The 19,715-nt window shown below is 44.0% G+C and overlaps 1 protein-coding gene across 7 annotated transcripts in view; it reads right to left on the reverse strand.

The window, feature by feature from the left end:
- The window catches only part of GRAMD1C (GRAM domain containing 1C), an 86,237-nt gene that overhangs the window by 13,244 nt on the left and 53,278 nt on the right, over positions 1-19,715 (reverse strand). For all 7 annotated transcript variants that reach the window (XM_075072163.1, XM_075072156.1, XM_075072151.1 and 4 more), the window contains 4 exons: positions 18,502-18,620; positions 17,135-17,258; positions 13,310-13,484; positions 1,835-1,978 (listed from right to left, as the gene is read on the reverse strand). In XM_075072163.1, the coding sequence (XP_074928264.1) occupies positions 1,835-1,978; positions 13,310-13,484; positions 17,135-17,258; positions 18,502-18,620 (562 nt within the window). The remainder of the gene's footprint in view (positions 1-1,834; positions 1,979-13,309; positions 13,485-17,134; positions 17,259-18,501; positions 18,621-19,715) is intronic.

Raw genomic sequence — 19,715 nt, forward strand, 5'->3', positions numbered from 1 at the left:
CGATCTCAATCTTTAACTTGGTTGAAAGTGGTTTCACAGTGAACAGGTGAAAGGTCTGCTCCTCTCCTTCATGAGTTCCTGTATGTTTACTATTTAACACACTGTAGAATCAGCTCATGTTACTCACTGAGGGATGCCAGAGAGCCTGATTCTCCCTTGCCTTGCACACCTCGTGTCATCATTCGCAGCTGTGAAATGTCAGTGACAGCAAAACACCATCACTCTGATTAGAGACCATTTCACACCAACTCTGAATAGGTGTAAACAAGGACACAGAGGTAAGGAAATGGAGAACGGGGCCTGAGCATTTAGAGGTCAGAATTCAGAAGTGTGTTGGAGGAGGAGGAGGGAATACCTCCATACACACGGCCTTGTCACTTTCCCCTTGCAAATCCCTTCTTGCTTTTGGACATAGGAGTTTTTGAGTGGAAAGGCCAGCCTGGAACCAATCCAAATGGTTGGTAATTTACAAGAATAGCAAAAAGTGAGAGAAGCATTGGCCAGTATTGGACTCTTATGTCTGCTAGATGCTAGAAGAGCAGAATAGACCATGGGAAAAAATTAAAGAAAGGCTTTAAATGAAAAGCTACACTGTGTTCCATCTGCCTAGGATGGAAGTTATAAGGTTTATTAGCATTAGTGAAAGAGATAGGTCTTGCTGATTTGCCTTAAAATCTGACACTGAACAATTATTATTTTCTTTTGGACTTTATCTTCTGTTTCTGTGATCTCAATAAATAAAATTTACTTGCCCAGAAAATTAAAGCCTGTGAGTGTTATTTAGGAGGGTGCAATGATTTATTCTATGTGCAAATTGCATGGACTTTACTATTACTTGAATATAACATGATTTAAAAAAAACTAAACAAAAACAAAAACTATTGAGCCAATACCCTAATCAATAAAGCAGAGACTTTAAAATCAATCACATATTAAATTATTTAATGTTGTAACATTAATGTGTACTGTGAAGGTTCTACTCTAAAAAGTGAATGTAAATAGGGTTTTGCTTCTGTGTTCATTGTCTCAATAACACCAGAGCAAGTACACTCATTTTATAAATAAAAATTGCTTTTCCTGACAGTCCTGCACACTCACCCTCATATCTAAAGGTCAAGCTCATTTCTTTCTGACTCTTGTAAAAGTATTATTATTTTACAGCACCAAAAATGCAGCACAGATAGGAAGATATGGTCCTTGCTCTGAAGAAATTAAGATTTGATATTATCTAGGACATAATGAGTGGGGTTAAAACAATAAAGAGGGTGTGGGATGAGGACACAGATTACAGCGATAAAATCCATGAGGTTAATCAATCTAATCTTGTACGCACCTTGGTAGTTCAGTTACATTTTCTTTCATTTTGAATAAGAAAGATTTTGTAAAAAAAGATCCTGTCATTATTACTGCTGCCAACCCTATTACCTTCACATTCCTCCCTCAGTTCCACTTGTGCCAGCTGTTGTCGTCAGTGAGGCAGTATAGATGTAACTGATTAGTCCTGTCACTGGGGCATAGCTAGCAATTCTGATGCTGATGTACTAGGTAGAAGAGACTTCCAGCTCATTGTCCTAGAGCTGGACTTGGCAAAAAAAAAGTAAAAGTGTAAACACTTATTACCTCAAGTCAGAGCTTTGAGTCTTAACACACAGGGAGAAGGAAAGGGCCAGGTTTACGTAGTCATTTCCAAAGCAGAACCTTATCTTTAAAAGCAGGTTTAATTTCCCCTTTGTGGGCAGAATCTGACTACATTAACACTTCTCTCACCAAGATTGAGAATGTAATTTTTTCTAGCATAAATCTTTACATGAACTGAAAGAGGAAACTATATTACCTACTATATTCCTGGTGTTGAGAAATCTCTGCATGAAATGGGAATTGGTGAAAATCATTTCAAACATCTTATCTGCGCTGATTTTGAAAACTCTGTTAATAAAGAGTCTCCCATGCAGGTCATTCTCAGGGACAGTCTCCTTGGCTGATAAGGAAATGGAGAGGAACAGGTTAAGGAAATGGATGGGCCCCATCATCTGCCCACAGTAAATAAAAAAAACAAAAAAAACAAAAAGACATTTTAACGTTTGATCCTCTGTTGTGGCTCAACCAATAACCAAACATTAATCCACACTTCTCTTCCACTCCCACCAACCTAACAGCACAGTATTTACCATTATGAGACAGCCCAGAGCTGGTCTTTCAACCAGTCCCATCTCACTGTACTTTCACCAGTACTTTTCCAGGTAGAAAGCCTCAGTTGATGACAATCAGCCCCCTTCAATAGCATCACTTACTCCTTCAATAACATGGTCGCTGTCAGGTTAAAAATCTTTCTTAAATGCATTACCAGCCCTCCAAGACCCACCTGAGGGGATCAGAATAGAGGGAATACTATGTTATTGCTTTACTTGTCACTATTTACTCTAGGCCAGCTGTTTGCATTGTATACATCACTCAATCTGGACAATGTAGTCAGGGTGCTTTTCTAGTCCAGTTGGTTCTCAGCTGGCCATACTCTTGCAGGATGCTACAATGTTTGCTGTGTAAGGGCTGCAGGAGACTACTTGTAAAAACATATTTCATTGACTTATTTTTAATTTGAAAAAAAAAAATATTGCCCCTAACAAAAAATACCTTCCTTCCCTACCATATGTCTCTGTATGAAGGGGATATGCTCCCACCCCGTAATCCTGGGTCGGGCACTGGTACCTGTCCTACCCTCATCCCCCATTAACACAGAGCTGTGAGGAGATGCTTTCTCCTGCTCCCAGATCCACTGTCCTGTTGTCTCAATGGAGCCGCAGTGCTGCTCAACTGCAGAGTTTCATTCTTTAGCTGCTGGGCTACTTGCTCTTGCCTTCACCCTCTGCTAGCTCAGTGGTTTGCACATTGGCTTGCTAAACCCAGGGTTGTGAGTTCAATTCTTGAGAGAGCTACTTAGCAATTTGGGGCAAAAATCAGTACTTGGTCCTGCTAGTGAAGGCAGAGGGTGGACTCAATGACCTTTCAAGGTCCATTCCCGTTCTAGGAGGTAGGTATATCCTCTCTGCTACCAGGCAGGAATGAGCTTTTGAGGTTTCAGATGTGATAGCAGGGGAGGGAGGTTGTTCCTTTTAAGAGAGGCTGGTGCCCTTGGAAGCTCAATCTATTCTCTACCTCCCCTCCTCCATGCCCTCCCCCTGAGAATGCTTTCAGCCAGCTAGTAGTCTAGTCCTGTATCTGTCCCATTCAAAACTTCCAGTTGTGATACGCAGACAAGTGACCCAAAATTTAAAAAAAAAAAAAAAAAAAATTTTAAAAATCACCTTTATACCACCATCCCATTTGCACTTCTGGGGTCTCGAATTCAAAGTTGAATGCCCTAGTTACACCCAACCAGGAGACTAAAATAAGGTTTACATAAACACATGCACTTCTCTTCCTGTGATATGTTCTGATTACAAAATATGCTTTTCCAGTTGTAATTACAGGGTGGACCAGAAGATCAAGACCATGTTCACAGAGATGCCTATTTAGCCAACCAATTCTGTAAAGTGATTACTCAGTATGGTAAGAATTTTTCTGCACTGGAATACATTACAAGGAGTCAGGACGTCGGGGAGTGTTTACAGCCTACGCACTGACATTTTCAGTGTTTACTCTGGGTAGAGTTCCACATAAATGCCATCAGAGCCCAGGCTCTGGGTGAGCTTTACATTTATCATGTTAGCTCTGACAGCTTTAACATCTAACCCTAACCCGCTTCTAGCCTTTCGTACTGTTGATTTACCGTCCTCATAGAGAGAGCGCACAAGCTTTACACAGTTTGGTATAAACACTCATTTTGAACAACCGGGTGCCAGACAGTACAGGGAGTCAGACACATTATTTTAACATCTCCCAGAAGAAAAAAAAAACCTACCTAAAATTTGTAGGTGCATAAAACCTCATACTACTTATGCTAGTTAGGAATCCTCATCCTCAAATGGTCTATATCATCCTTAATTAATCACCGCTAACCAGCATTTTACATTTACAGTGTCCCTTTAATAAATGTATTCATATAAGAGAGAGAGATGTAGTTGTAGGTACTGTTTCTGCCCCCAAATCTCTAATAAATTTACTGGGTTTGTATAATCACATGTAAAAGTGTTTCTCCCCCACTGCTGTGTGAATAGACCCATACAAACCCTGGAAGACTTATTGACTGTATAGCGAAATATGAAACTGATGAAGACACAAAGTAAAGTCAAAGGGACAAAGTAAACAGCTATAAAACCGGAGAGAAATATTTTTACTTCCAGTCTCTCTGAGCTCTTTGGAACACTTGGTGTTACAAGTAATGCTACTGTGTTGAAAAATTGAGTGTCATTATTAATTTGAGGGCTTGATAGAGCATGAAGCAGCTGTCACTTTCTGTGTTAGGATTCAAACCACATTTCTCTTCAACTCAGCTACAGCCCTTTTTTGCCACAGCTTTATTTTTTGTTAATGCTCATACAGAGTTGATGCCTGTGAAAAGGAGCTACTGTTAAAACTGCTACAAAGTTAGTCACCGTAGAAGCAGATGCGTGCAAACATCCTCCAGGCAGTTCTGCCCATATTCACTTGTAGAAGTCCCTGCTCTTCCAGTCCTGGGCATGTCCTGTGCTGGATCATGTAGTGATAATAACTCATAGGTACATGCCCCCTATGTGGACATCAAACTCATTTTACTAACATCCTGGATCAGGCTTTGAAATAAAGATTCTACAAGTGAAAAGTTAGTTTGCTAGCCTAATGCCTCATTCTAGCTCCTCAGTTTTTAAGCCTCTATTATGTCGAATGCAATTGCATGCATATTTTGGCCTGAACAGATTACATGAAAAAGTTATTGTATAACCAAAATCTAGCGTAAACCCATCACCTCAAATGTCCTTGTTCAAGTTGGAGACAGCATGCCTGATTCTCTGGTACCCTGTACTTTATGTGGTCATTCACACCAGTGGAAAGTGAATATAAAATGCTACCACTCAGACTTGATAGCATTTGCAACACTTTGCACCAATGGAAATGACAACAGACTGTGCTGGACAATGCGGAATCAGACCCATTACACTATAAGGTTTCCTATACGGTTTGCTGCACAAAATTAAATAAATTAAAAAAAAAAAAGAATAAAAACCCTAATCCCTCATCTACAAGCTAGACAACTGGGAAGACATTCAAAATCTAATTGCTCTCCTGTCAAACAATGCCTCAGCTCAAATCCCATTAACTCCTAACAGCAGAATAAGAAACCCAAAATAATACAAGCCAAAGCAATGAACTCTGAAGAAGCCAAACTGACAAGAACAGGGCATATCAAACAAATGAGAAATTGATTTCCAGTCCAATGGAAAAAACTTATCAGCCATACTGTATACACAGAAAGCCCTGGCAACCAGAAACAGCTGGGGTAAAGATAAGGAACCAAACAGATTTCCAATCCACTGGAAAAATATCACCAACGTTGTGCACAGAGAACAGAGCCCTTGGAACAACTGGACTCAAAATAATGGAAACCTCTTCACAGACAGGAGTGTGAAAGAAGGAATGAGCACAATTATACAGGCCAGACATGCCACATTTTAGGATTGCACCAGTTATATTAGTCATGGTTGGGCTGATAACTCACAGGATTGATCTCATCTCAAAAGTGATATTAATTTAAAATTGTGTGTGAGATTTCTGAGACAACATTGAAAGGAAAACCTTGTTTTCCCACTAATAAAAAACTTCAATTTTTTAAAAATTTTATATAACTAAAATAGTTTTTAAAACTTCAAAGCTATAAGCATTTGACATTTGTATACTAAACAAATGGACCCCTAGCGTGGGTAAGTCTCTGGCAGCTCAGGTTTAGTTGATGCTGTGGTAACAAATAAAATTCAGAAGCTGCTGGAGGAGGACAGACATGTGATCATTCCCCATGGCACCTACTAGAACTGCATTTCCCAAAGGGTGAAGCACAACTCACGCAGAATGGGTGGGCACAAAGGACTAGCCAGAGGGTATAGATGAGGTCTAAATCAAAATGGGTAAGCCTAAAATGGTGGTGTTGAAGGGCGGTTGCAATTGGTTTCTGAGGAGGGCTCAGCTTTCAAAAGTTTGGGAAACTCTGTGCTAGATGACAGACTGGGAAACAGAGGAAAAATTCCAAGCATGAATAGAGTAAACCTTAATCTCTTTCTAGTTTATGCAATGGGACCAGAAAGTCCTGCTTTCAAGAACAAACAAAGAGCTCACCCTAGAAAAACAGGAGGACAAGAAGCATGAATAGGAGTTTTTCTTTCTTGAACGAAAGGCCTTGAATCTACTTGAGTTCATCAGATTTTATTTGCTTAACATTAGAAGTCAAATAGTGTCAACTAGTCTTTAAAGTTACCATTAAGATAGAGCCTATCTTTGTTGCTGCTCTTTTAATGTTGCGTAAATTTTCTGCCCAGCTGGGTGAATAGGACAAAGGGTCAACTGATTACATTATAAGCATTTCCAAAATGGAAAAAAAAAAAAAAAAAAAAGAGATACTATAAAAACCTAAGGCTCTAGGACAAACAGGAAAACTGCAGAAGGACTCGAAAATGATAGATCCTGCAACTTTCCACTGCTATAGGCAAATATATTTGTGATGGAGAAATGCATGTAAATTATTTATACAGCACACAAACTATAAAGGGGGTAAGCTATTACACAACACCATGTAAGATTTGTACATGTGTAATGCAAATGTAAATTCATAGTGCTGCACATGATCTTTTGGGGAGTGATGCTGAAATAAATTTGTTAGTCTCTAAGGTGCCACAAGTACTCCTGTTCTTTTTGCGGATACAGACTAACATGGCTACTACTCTGAAACTTAACATTCATCTGTTATTCTGAAACAGAAAGCTCAGTCAAACATTTTGTAAAGTTTTTCCTCTTTGTTTCCATCTCTTTCTTAAATACTTGTTATGAGCTTTGAAGATGAAAAGCCTTCAAGAGGAAACATGGTCTAATAGTAAAAACAATGGACTAGGACCCAGGTGATCTGGGTTACGTTCCTGACTGTCACAGATGCATTGTGTGATCATGGACAAATCTCTCCCTGCTCTCTGACTCAGTTCCTTTCCCCTCCCTCCCAGCCCCCATCCGTACAATTGGGATAATTACTAGAATTGGATGGAAAACAGGCATTGTTTTCTGTGAAAATCAGAGAGAAAACTCCCCTTGTGAAAATGTTCCCACTGGACAAGTTTCAAAAATGTGGGGAAACGCTTTCCCTCCCACGCACTTTCTTGTTGGGAAAAGCCAAAAAGTGGGGAAATCCCCACAATTTCAAAACTTTAAAACTTTCAAAATGGTGTGGTTCTCTCTCCCTCACCCCCCATTTGTCATTTGTAAAACATTTTGGAAGATGAATTGCTGTAAAAAGATACAGTTTTGTCAAACGCTACATTTTCTGATGAAACCAAGTTTTGTCAGAAAATGTTCAAGCAGCTCTGACCTGTAATGGCCTCCCAGGGGGCTGTAGTGTACTTTGAGATCCAGATTACAGTCATGTTACAGCTCTCAGTTGGATTTCTAAACGAGCAGCTTGTCACAGAGTGTGGGGGAGTCCGGCCCTGCACCCCTCTTCCTGGTCCCCACAGTGAATTTTAGCAGCATTAAAACAGAAGGTTTATTGGACAACAGAACACGGTTACAGCAGAGCTTGCAGGCACAGTCAGGACCCCTCCATCGAGTTCCTTCTGGGTTTTCAGGCTGCTGGATCCAGCTAGGATACCCGATTCTGCCCACACAGCCCCAAACCCAAACTGACCTGCCCCACCTCCACCAGCCGATTCCTTTGTCCCGTTTCCTCTGCAAGGTATTCACCCCCCCCCCCGCCTGACTCAGGTTAACAGGTTAAGTCCTGTCCTCACCTAAGACATCCCCTGCTCTCCCATGCCCACACCGACAACCCCACTCCATCACATCTCTCCCCCTCAGAATGAACTGAGCGGGGTCATCTGCCAGTGAACCTGGGGAAGTTCAGGGCCCCCTCTCCGGACAAACGCATCCGCTATCAGGTTGGCACTTCCCTTCACATGGACCACGTTCCATGTCATAGTCCTGCGGAGCAGGCTCCACCTCAGGAGCTGGCGTGGCTCCTTTCATCTGGTCAGCCGGTCAGGGGAGAAGTGGTCGGTGTACACGGTGAAGTGTCGCCAAAGATATGGCTTCTAGCTTTTAAGGGCCCACACCCATGGCCAGGCATTCCTTCTCGATGGCCGCGTAGTTTGCTCCGGGTAGCAGCTTCTGCTCAGGTAACACGATGGGTGTCTCTCCCCCTTTTCATCCTCCTGCATTAACACGCCCCAGTCCCGTGTCGGAGCGTTGGTGAACACCATATAAGGTTTGTCCAAATCGGGTCGCCAGAACTGGGCCTAACCAGAGCCTCCTTCAGCGCCCGGAAGCCCTGGCACGCTCGGTCCAGATCACCTTGTCTGGCTTCCCTTTTTTGCACAGTTCGTGATGGGCAGCTACGGCACAAAGGGGCACGAACCTTCGATAGTACCCCGCCATCCCATAAGAGGCCTGGGACCTGCTTTTTGGTTTGGGGAGCAGCCTCTCTGTCACCTCTCACTGGCTGGTTCCAGCTCAGCAGCGCTCCCCACCTGATGGCCCAGGTAAGATACTTCAGCCTCCCCACTTTGCACTCTAGCCTTTACGGTTACCCAGCCTTTTGGAGTCGGTCCAGGACTTGTTTAACCGGGACACGTGGTCCCTCCCAGGTCTGCTGAAGACGCAGATGTCCGCAAACGCCACGGCAAAACTCTCCATCCCTCATAGCTGATCCACCAGGCGCTGAAGGTGGCCGGCGTTCCCTTGAGGCAAGGGCAGGGTCAGAAAACTCGTAGAGCCCCAGAGGGTGATAAGGCGATTTCAGCCTGGCATCTGCGTCCAGCGGCACTTGCCAGTAGCCCTTGGTAAGATCCATGGTGGTGAGGTACGCACACTCCAGCTGTCTAGGAGCTCGTCAGGCCTGGTGCATGGGGTAGACATCAGATACGGTGATGGCATTGAGCTTTCGATAGTCACACAGAACCGGATTGACCCATCCTTCTTGGCGACCAGCACCAGGCGAGGTCCCAGGGCTGGAACTGCTGATCACCCCCAAGCCAGCATTCCCTGACTCTCTCTTTCAAGTCCTGGGCAGTTTTACCAGTGACCCGATAAAGGGAGCATCTTATAGGGGGATGTGACCCGGTCTCCACCCTGGACAGTCAAATTAGTGTGCCAGCTGGTTGAAACAGCTGTCGGTATCAGATGCAGCACCGCTCTGATTCAGCGTGCTGGGGCGGTTCACTGATCAAGAGGGAATCGCCTCCAGGGGAACCAGCTTTGTCCCAGGGAATAGATCCACTAAAGGGTCTCTCCTTGCCCCTCCAGTGCCACACACGGCTAATACACATTTCCCCTTTAGTATGGCTTCATCATGTTCACATGGTACCCGACGGTGATGTGCCCAGTTGACAGCTCCACCATATTTACCTCATTCAGTTGCTTGATACCTTGAAGGGCCCTTTCCCAGGCGGCCTGGGTTTGTTTTCTCACGGGGATGCAGACCAACCTGATCCCCGCTGGCAAAGGCACGGGCCGGGCCGTGCGTCTACCAGACCTTCTGCTTCCTCTGGCTCGGGCCAATTCTCCCTGGCCAGGCCCCATGAGCTCGGCCAGTCTCCCGGAGGTCAGGACATACTCCACAACTGATTCTCCTCGGAGTGGCCTTCCCTCCCATTCGTTCCCTCATTAGGTCTAGGGGCTTTCCTACCCACCTTCCAACAAAGTTCAAAGGGCAAATCCGGTAGTTCCTGGGTACCTCCTGTACGCGAACAGCGGTGAGATACTTGTCCCAATCTGCGGGTTGCTGGTTCATAATGTTTTTTAGCATCATCTTCAGCGTCCCGTTGAACCTTTCCACCAGCCCGTTGGACTGGGGGTGATACGCTGAGGCCCAGTTGTGCTGGACCCCACATTTCTGCCATAAGGACCGGAGCAGGGCCGACATGAAGTTGGACCCCTGATCCGTTAAGACTCCTTGGGGAACCCACCCGGCTGAAAATTGTCAGCAGCGCATCTGCCACTGTGTCTGCTTCGATAGAGGACAAGGCCACTGCCTCGGGGTAGCGAGTGCAAAATCCACACCACCAGGATGTATTTCTTCCCCGACCGGGTCATCTTGCTGAGAGGTCCACTATGTCCATGGCCACCTTCTGAAAGGTTCTTCTATGATGGGTAAAGGCCTCAAGGCCGCTTTCCCCTTGTCCCGGGCCTTCCCCACCCTCTGGCAGGGGTCACAGGATTGGCAGTACTGTCGGACATGGGTAAAGACCCCAGGCCAGTAAAAGTTCTGTAGCAGCCTCTGCCTGGTGCGCCGGATTCCCTGGTGCCCTGCGAGAGGGATGTCATGGGCCAGGTACAGCAGCTTTGTGGCGAAACTTCTGGGGAACCACCAGCTGCCTCCTGATCCCCCATGACTCTACCTCCCTGGGGGAGCCCATTCTCGGTACAGGAACCCTTCTCCACAGGAACCTCTCCTTGCAACCTCTCCTCAGGGTCTGTTCCGCACTAAGGTCAGCCCGGTCCTGGGCTTCCGCAAGGAGGGATCTTTCTGCAACTCGGCCTGGAACTCAGCAGCTGGGACAGGGATGGGACCGGCTTCTCTCTTGCTGGCTGGGTCTGAGGCCGCAGCCTCTCTGAGCCGTGCCCCTGGGCGTTCCCCCCCCCCAGGTTAGGGTCCTGCACCTCGGGCCGAGTACCTTCCCCGTTGTCGGGGTGCAGTGCCCTTTGCCGACTCTGACTACGAGTCACGACCAGGGCACTCTGAGTGCTACTAGGCCAGTCCTCAAGGTCCCTCCCATTAACACGTCTGTGGGCAAATGTGGGTGTACCCCACGTCCTTGGGGCCCTCCTTGGCCTCCCACTTCAGATGTACTCTCGCCACAGGCACCTTGAATGGGGTCCCGCCCCACGCCATCAGGGTCAGGTAGGTGTCGGGCACCATCCGATCTGAGCCCACCACCTCGGGCCGGGCAAGCATCACCTCTGCGCCCGTGTCCCAGTACCCAGTGACCTCCTCCCATCTACCTCCAGGGACACAAGGCACTCTCCCGGAGGGGCAGCCCCGCGCCACCGGTAAACCAAAAACCGGAGGCTGGAGCATCCAGCCCCCAGAGGAGCTGACCTGGGGACCTCCCCCTCCTTCCCAGGTGGTATGTTCCCAGCCCCCCTTTCCCGGGAGGGTAGCCCCTCTCCGATTGGGTTTTTACCCAGTCCACCCTCTGCGGGTTGGGTCTGCTTGGTCTGTCCTGAGCTTCGGGGCACTGGGCCCGTATGTGGCCTCGTTGGCCACAGTGATAGCAGCCCATGTCTCGTGGGTCCCCTTGAGTGGGTCGGAGGGACCTGACGCTGGATGTTCCCCTTTTGGGGGGTTCTCCATAGGCCCCGCTGGGAGGTCCATGATGACTCTCTCTCTGCGTTGGGGCAGGCCTGCTCCTTTGAGACTCCTCCCTGCCATCCCCTGCCCGACTGTCCACAAATTGGTCGGCAGTTGGCCTGCGTGCTGCGGGTTCTCCGGCTTTCTGGTCCCTCAACCACAGCCTCAGGTCGGACGGGCACTGCTCATACAGGTGCTCCAGTATGAATAGGTTACATTAGAAGTCAAATAGTGTCAACTAGTCTTTAAAGTTACCATTAAGATAGAGCCTATCTTTGTTGCTGCTCTTTTAATGTTGCGTAAATTTTCTGCCCAGCTGGGTGAATAGGACAAAGGGTCAACTGATTACATTATAAGCATTTCCAAAATGGAAAAAAAAAAAAAAAAAAAAGAGATACTATAAAAACCTAAGGCTCTAGGACAAACAGGAAAACTGCAGAAGGACTCGAAAATGATAGATCCTGCAACTTTCCACTGCTATAGGCAAATATATTTGTGATGGAGAAATGCATGTAAATTATTTATACAGCACACAAACTATAAAGGGGGTAAGCTATTACACAACACCATGTAAGATTTGTACATGTGTAATGCAAATGTAAATTCATAGTGCTGCACATGATCTTTTGGGGAGTGATGCTGAAATAAATTTGTTAGTCTCTAAGGTGCCACAAGTACTCCTGTTCTTTTTGCGGATACAGACTAACATGGCTACTACTCTGAAACTTAACATTCATCTGTTATTCTGAAACAGAAAGCTCAGTCAAACATTTTGTAAAGTTTTTCCTCTTTGTTTCCATCTCTTTCTTAAATACTTGTTATGAGCTTTGAAGATGAAAAGCCTTCAAGAGGAAACATGGTCTAATAGTAAAAACAATGGACTAGGACCCAGGTGATCTGGGTTACGTTCCTGACTGTCACAGATGCATTGTGTGATCATGGACAAATCTCTCCCTGCTCTCTGACTCAGTTCCTTTCCCCTCCCTCCCAGCCCCCATCCGTACAATTGGGATAATTACTAGAATTGGATGGAAAACAGGCATTGTTTTCTGTGAAAATCAGAGAGAAAACTCCCCTTGTGAAAATGTTCCCACTGGACAAGTTTCAAAAATGTGGGGAAACGCTTTCCCTCCCACGCACTTTCTTGTTGGGAAAAGCCAAAAAGTGGGGAAATCCCCACAATTTCAAAACTTTAAAACTTTCAAAATGGTGTGGTTCTCTCTCCCTCACCCCCCATTTGTCATTTGTAAAACATTTTGGAAGATGAATTGCTGTAAAAAGATACAGTTTTGTCAAACGCTACATTTTCTGATGAAACCAAGTTTTGTCAGAAAATGTTCAAGCAGCTCTGACCTGTAATGGCCTCCCAGGGGGCTGTAGTGTACTTTGAGATCCAGATTACAGTCATGTTACAGCTCTCAGTTGGATTTCTAAACGAGCAGCTTGTCACAGAGTGTGGGGGAGTCCGGCCCTGCACCCCTCTTCCTGGTCCCCACAGTGATTTTTAGCCAGCCAGTAAAACAGAAGGTTTATTGGACAACAGGAACACAGGTTACAGCAGAGCTTGCAGGCACAGTCAGGACCCCTCCATCGAGTCCTTCTGGGTTTTCAGGGTGCTTGGATCCCAGCTAGGATACCCTGAATTCTGCCCACACAGCCCCAAAACCCAAACTGACCTGCCCCTCCTCCCGTCGGGCGATTCCTTTTGTCCCGTTTCCTCTGCAAAGGTGCTCACCCCCTCCCCCCTGCCTGGCTCAGGTTACAGGCTTAAAGATCCTGTCCCTCACCTAAAGACATCCCCTGCTCTCCCATTCCCCACACAGACAGCCCCTACTCCATCACACAGCTATTTACCTTCTTCCTCGGTATCTGAGGCACTGCTCTTCTCCAGAAGATTCTCATTCTCGATCGGCTCCAGGGACTGTGCTAGGAGCCTGCATCTCTCTAGCTTAACTGGTTTATTTTCTGAAGGCAACAGAGGGCTCCTCTTGTTCTGTTTCTCATTTTGGGATTCCTCCTGCTCAGACCCCTATGGGAAGAGCCATCAGCAAATGGTATAACTGACTGTAATAACCTTCATAGACAAACACTTTATATACAACCTTAGTTAGAAAAAAAAAAGAGTTACAACTGACAAGTGTAAACAAGCTAGCTGTCCAAATTCTATTTACCACTTACCTGGGGCAAGTAGTGCCTCTAACACTGGACTGTGAAATTCCTTCTCTGGATCCAGCCTCCCTCATCTATTGATATAGCTCCAAGGCAGATTCTGCCAAAGGGAAGCTTGCAGCTGAAATCAGTTCCTAGCCACTATTGCTGTGAAGGTAACCTTTCAAGAATGGAATGATGCAGCACCATTTGAGACACTCAGAGGTGTGAATTATCCCCATCAATCCTATTGACTGACTGACTTATAATGACTTAAGTCTGAACCCTAACTATGACATTGGGGGGGCAGACTATTCTAGAAATTCAAGCAAGCAACTGCACACCTAATGAAATTCAATAAAGAAAAATGCAAGATACTACACTTAGAAAGGGGAGGGGGAATAACTAACTAAGCAGTAGTATTGCAGGAAAGGCGATGGGTTAAGCATGACAATTCTGAGAAGAAAGCCCTTCCCAAGACTTACTGGCCCATCAGAGATTTTTTTTATGCATGCATGACATAGGCATTATAAACCCAGATTTCTGTTACCTTTCAGCCATAACACATCTAAGACAAGGGCTAAAGAGAAATATTAAACTAAAAAAATAATAAAACTGCTTCTAAAATAAAAAAGCAGTAGGAGGCACACACAGTCTAGTGGTTCCATGCGTCCTCAAGAGGAGCTCAAAATGTACAGCGAGGGACGAGGTGTCATACATCTCTTTGAAATCTCAGATTTGGCACCAAGCTTGGCAAACCTCTTCCTAAGACTTTCTTGGTGCTACTAGTGCTTAGTAGAGTCTAATAATGGGGCTCAGCGCATGCAATTTTTGTCAAGGAGAACAGCACCATGTGTCTTGATGGCTGTGCACCAATTTCTGGTGGCAGGGAATATTAGGCAACAGACTGGTGTATATTGTTAGATACACTGTGCTTTAAAAGAAAACCATGACTGATGGTGCACACAAAAGCTGCACACTTTCTTTTTTAAAAATTAGAGAATTAATAAAAACAAATTCCTAGTTTGTCAAGCAGAAACAAACTTTAACTCTGGGATACAAAAGCCCTTGAAATGTTCTTGAGATTACATTATATCAACTATGAAAGTATTAAAATGCATCACTAAAGGTTAATCATAGTATAACTGAAGACAGACTTGAATGCAGAGATGGCTGTTCAAGACCCTGGCAAGTCCTCTTTGCAGGGGTCTGACACTGCCCGCCCTCCCTCCCCCCAAAAACTCAAGTGGGATTTGTCATAAATGGTGATGAAGTTGCAATACTCTTCATTCTTCCTTGAATCTTTTGTCACAGGGCTTACTAGAACCAGGCTATACTTTCCACACCACTCTCACGGTCAGGATCAAGGAGCCGTCATGCTGTATGCTGATGGCCTATTTCCTTATGGCTACTGAAATATTTATTACTGAGTAAACTCACATCATTGTGACTTGTCTGCAGGATGCATGTAGGTTCAGAAGACATGCGCTGAATGGATTTATTAATGTAACTGGAAATACCACTTTGAAGAATAGTGGGAGCAAAACCACTCTATTCAAAAGCACAACGTGGCAAATATTTGCTGCATTTAAACAGCATTAAAGGTGCCCTGCAAAGGGGGGAGGGAGGGCAGGCAGCATTAAAGGTGGCCTGCAAAGCTGTGCTTTTCCCTTGTTTTTCTTCTTTAGAAAGAATAAATAAGGTATGCAATATTTTTCCTCCTCCCAGAAGTTACTGGGCTCAGTACAGGGGTAACTGGGAGAAATGCTTCTATCTGGGTTACGCTAGAGGCCAGACTTGATGATCACAGAGGACCCTTCTTTTCTTAACATCTATGAAAACAACCATGATTGTCAGCGTCTCATCTTTCTGAGATCTCCACGGATGACGCAAATGTGTAACAGGATCTAAAATACACACCATAAATATATCACATCACATTAGTTCCCATGATGTCAAAACCCTACTAGCTCTCCATAGGTTCTTCAGGAGCAGACAAGAGCTGAATTTCTCATATGAAAAACAAGAAGAATTCTTCAGCCCTTTATTTTTTTAATTTTCTTTTGGGAAAAAGGTTCAGTCCTCCTTTATACATCAAAAAGCGGCAAAAAGGGAATGAGTCAGTTTTTCCCTTTTGCAGGTCAGCTCTAAACTACATAATGAGTTTTCATGGATTTAGTCAGACATTTTATGGCAGCAATACTTTAATAGCTACTGAAACTCTCTGTTCCTTCTGTAATCCTGAAACATCTGCATTCTGTCACTCAACTACTCTAGCAAATGCCACACAAAATGTATACCTAAATGTAACTTTCATACACTTTGTAAGTTATGAAATAATCAAATACCCCAGATTCATCTCTCTCAAACTTCCATGAGCTCGGATGCTAAGAAATATACTTCAGCAAATTGAGCCTGTGCATAGGATTGGAGCCTCTATTCATCAAAATGGCACTACTGGGTGAGATTTTCAAAGACACTTTCATTGTTACAGGGTTAGCTATAACTTGCCCCTCTGTTAGGTCTCCATTGAGCACACGCTTTCAAATGACAGGCCTTGCACCTCCACTCCTCTCAGGGTGGAATTCCATGGTTCTCCCACCCTAGGCTACAGCACCGGTTCACCATACATGATTCCTCAGCAGGCCCAAATGCATTTAGCAGTGTAAGAGACTTTCCTTTGTGAGCTGTGACCAGTACAATGCAGTGACTCGGAACAGTTTCTTTTAAAGTATGACTTATCCATAGGAACAGCATTCTGAGAAAAGAGCTAAAACTACAAAGCCTATACACACACACCTTGTCTTACCTAAAGCCTAAGTAGGTCTACTTATCCCACACGCTCCAATCTCTAGGTCAGCCTGTTCCCCCAGTAGTCCCATCCTCCGTGTAAGATCAGTTCTTTTAACAAATCCTTATGCCTACAACAATTATAGGGAAGCATGAGGAGATTCTAATCTGGAACAAAAATATCAGGCGAGTGGGTCTGAACATAGAAATGGAAAAAAGACAATAATAGGTTTTATGAAGCACTTTTCATTTGTAGATCTTAAAGTGCTCTATAAAAATGGATAAATATAATTATCCTCTTCATAGATAGAGAAACGGAGTCACAAAGAGTTGCAGTGACTTGTCTGAAGTCACATGGTGAGTCAATGTCTGAACAGGGAATGGGAAGCCAGGAGCTCCTCACTCCTGACCCAGTTCCCTATCCACTTGATCACACTGCCAATAATAATAATGTATTATTTAAGTAAAAAATTCAAAAGTGATCAGAACTACAAACCATCCATTTCATGTGAATGCTAGCAGCCAGCAGGGCAAAAGTCTTAAAACACTGAAAGATGAATAACTGACCTTAACCCATTCACCTCCAGATGCTAAAATCTTCTAAACTGTTCTCATCTTCACATCCTTCATAGGTAGGAGAAGGAGTATACACACACACACACACACACTCTCTCTCTCGGATGTATGATTTACACATTTGTATTTGTTAATCACAGTAAGAGAAGCTTTCTAAATACTTACTCCTGGCAGTGTGTTTCCATGGAATGGCTCTGCCTCTACTATCTGAATGATGGGTTCATGAATTTCACGGATTGCTTTGGGTAATTTTTCATCTCTGTCTCCAGAATCATCACAAATGCTGGATCTGTTCAAAGCAAAAAGATAATAAAGATGGCGTTAATTTAATTTCTTAGCATTTATGGCACCAAACTCATACTTTTGGAGATTTATTGAATTTAAAAACATGCACTACAAACCATTAATTGAATTGCCACATAAGACTGCCAGCTCAGTCATCCCACATCCAGTCCATTAACCCATCAAACTACCCTGTCCCCAAGTGCCTGGGAGAAAACCCTGGCTTAGCAGTGTGTCTGGAAAGTTAATAATCAAGATTATGGTGAACCAAGGGAGAAAGTTAATGTTGTGGATGGCAGGGAGATAAAAGTATCTTAGGCCTCAAATTGAAAAGTTTTGTCCTTTTAATGATTATTACAATAGGCATTCTTCTTACACCCATCCCTCTAGCATCCTATGTAAACATATTTTGAAGATTATACTAGGAAACATTAAAAAAAAACAGGCAGAGGCTTTTTTTGGGATATACACATTTCCTCAGCATTTCCATTCAAAACACAACAGCACTAACTGTTAGTGCATTCATTAATTTTTGTTCACTTTTATAAAACGTGCCCATCTAAGGGCATGTAGAAAATTAAAACCACATTGTTTAAAGAGTAAAGCTGAAAATTAACAATTTTGCTCAAGGTCATTTGAAGGAGTCAAAGAAACTGTATCAGAACCAGAAAGACACTGATAAATCCACTTTCACTGGCCAAAAATAAAATAATAATTTAACTGTAAAATGGTGAAAAATAAAGCAGCAGTTTTAAGTGTTTCAATTTTAATAATCTAAGACAGAGGGTCTCAACCTGGGGTTCATGAAAAGGTAGCAGAAGGTCATAATCCCTCAGCAATATCCATACTGCTTACTAGGATAATAGGCCTGACTATATTCTAGCATGGGGAAAGATTGAGAATCCCCAATCTAAAAGTGGCATTAGTAATACAAGTATGGGATTTTTTCAAAATATGACACACAATTCCTAGATTCCTTTACCTGAACAGAACCAGGAAAAGCTATGGAAACACGAGCTTCCTCATACTTCTCCACACTAAGGGGTCTCAGTTCTGCTCAACCTACAATAGAGTGAAGGCAATCGAATCTTTATGCCTAGTCAGTACTTTAGCCCCTTTGCTAAAGGCTGCTACAATGCATACAGATTAGTGCCAGTAATGGAGGCAATTTTGAAGGAGGATTTTAAGACATAGTTGCGGAAACAGTTTTCTATTTCCATAAAAGTTAAGCATCTGTAGTACCTTCTTACCTAGATTGTCCATTGTCTTCAGAGGAGGAGTAAAAGCTTTCCATCTCCTCACTGTTCAGGCCCAGCTCAGAGCCATAGCTCTGTTGTACCAGTTGCCAGAACTCGTGTTTGGTCAGTCTCTGCAAAGACAAAGCACATTGTTGGTCAAAAAATGCAGTGAAGAGTTACTTCTTCTAGCTGTTCACAAACAGATTATTTGACCCCAGATATACCTGTATCCATTCCTGTTATTTTCTAAGAAAGCTTCTTGCCTAACAGCACACATTTTAGATCCCACTCCACTTGGTAGCCCTCCTTAGAAATATAAAGGAGACCCACAGCTTCCATTTTAAAATAGCTAATCTTCTAGCCAATACAGGTTTGATAACATAACCCAATATAAACTGATCACTAGAGCTGAAAACTCGCAACTAGTTTTAACTTAATATCACAGGGGTTACTCCCATTCCACCCTCCACCCCAACTCCCAAACAGCTGCCCAGAGCTGGCCTTTGGGGCTCATGAAACCTATAAAGTCACAGTCCCTTAACTCGAGCCTCATCATTCAGGCTGCCACTGATGACAGGGGGGTATCTCAAATTCCCTCCAAGCCAAATTGCCTGCAGCTCAGCCGGCTTCTTCACTGATCTTTGGTCACAAGTAAAGACAGTTCAGCAGCTTGAAAGGGGGAATTGTCTAGTTCTAGTCAGTGACTAAGGACAAGGGACTGCTACATTTAAATCCCAGCTCTAAACAGACTACCTTGGTGGCCTTTATCAAGACACTTGTCCCCAGGCCTCAATTTCCCCATCTGCAAAATGAGGATGATCACACTTACCAACCTCACAGGGGAGATGCGAGGAGTAAGCAGTAAAAGCCTATGACACACTAGAATTTACCATAGTACACAAACCATACAGCTTATTTGGACAACTATCCCTTTTAAATTCGTATTTCACACACATACACGGTTGTGTTAGTTCTATTAGATCACCTACGTCGAACTGGGCATTCTAGAGAACATAAAGCAGGCAAGCTACCTTCCCTAATTTGCTTACATTCTAGGAAGTACTCAGGATCCCAATCAGGATCTAAGCCTTCCTGTATGAGGCACTGTGGAAACACAGCATAGGAGACAGTCCCTTCAAAGAGTTTACAGTCTAATCTAATAGAAATTGCCAACAACAAAATCAGGCAAGTGTCACTTTATGAAAGATTAGCACAGGTTAGGGTAG

The sequence above is a fragment of the Chelonoidis abingdonii genome, chromosome 1 (genome assembly GCF_003597395.2).
Source record: "Chelonoidis abingdonii isolate Lonesome George chromosome 1, CheloAbing_2.0, whole genome shotgun sequence".
NCBI classification, from domain to species: Eukaryota; Metazoa; Chordata; order Testudines; family Testudinidae; genus Chelonoidis; species Chelonoidis abingdonii.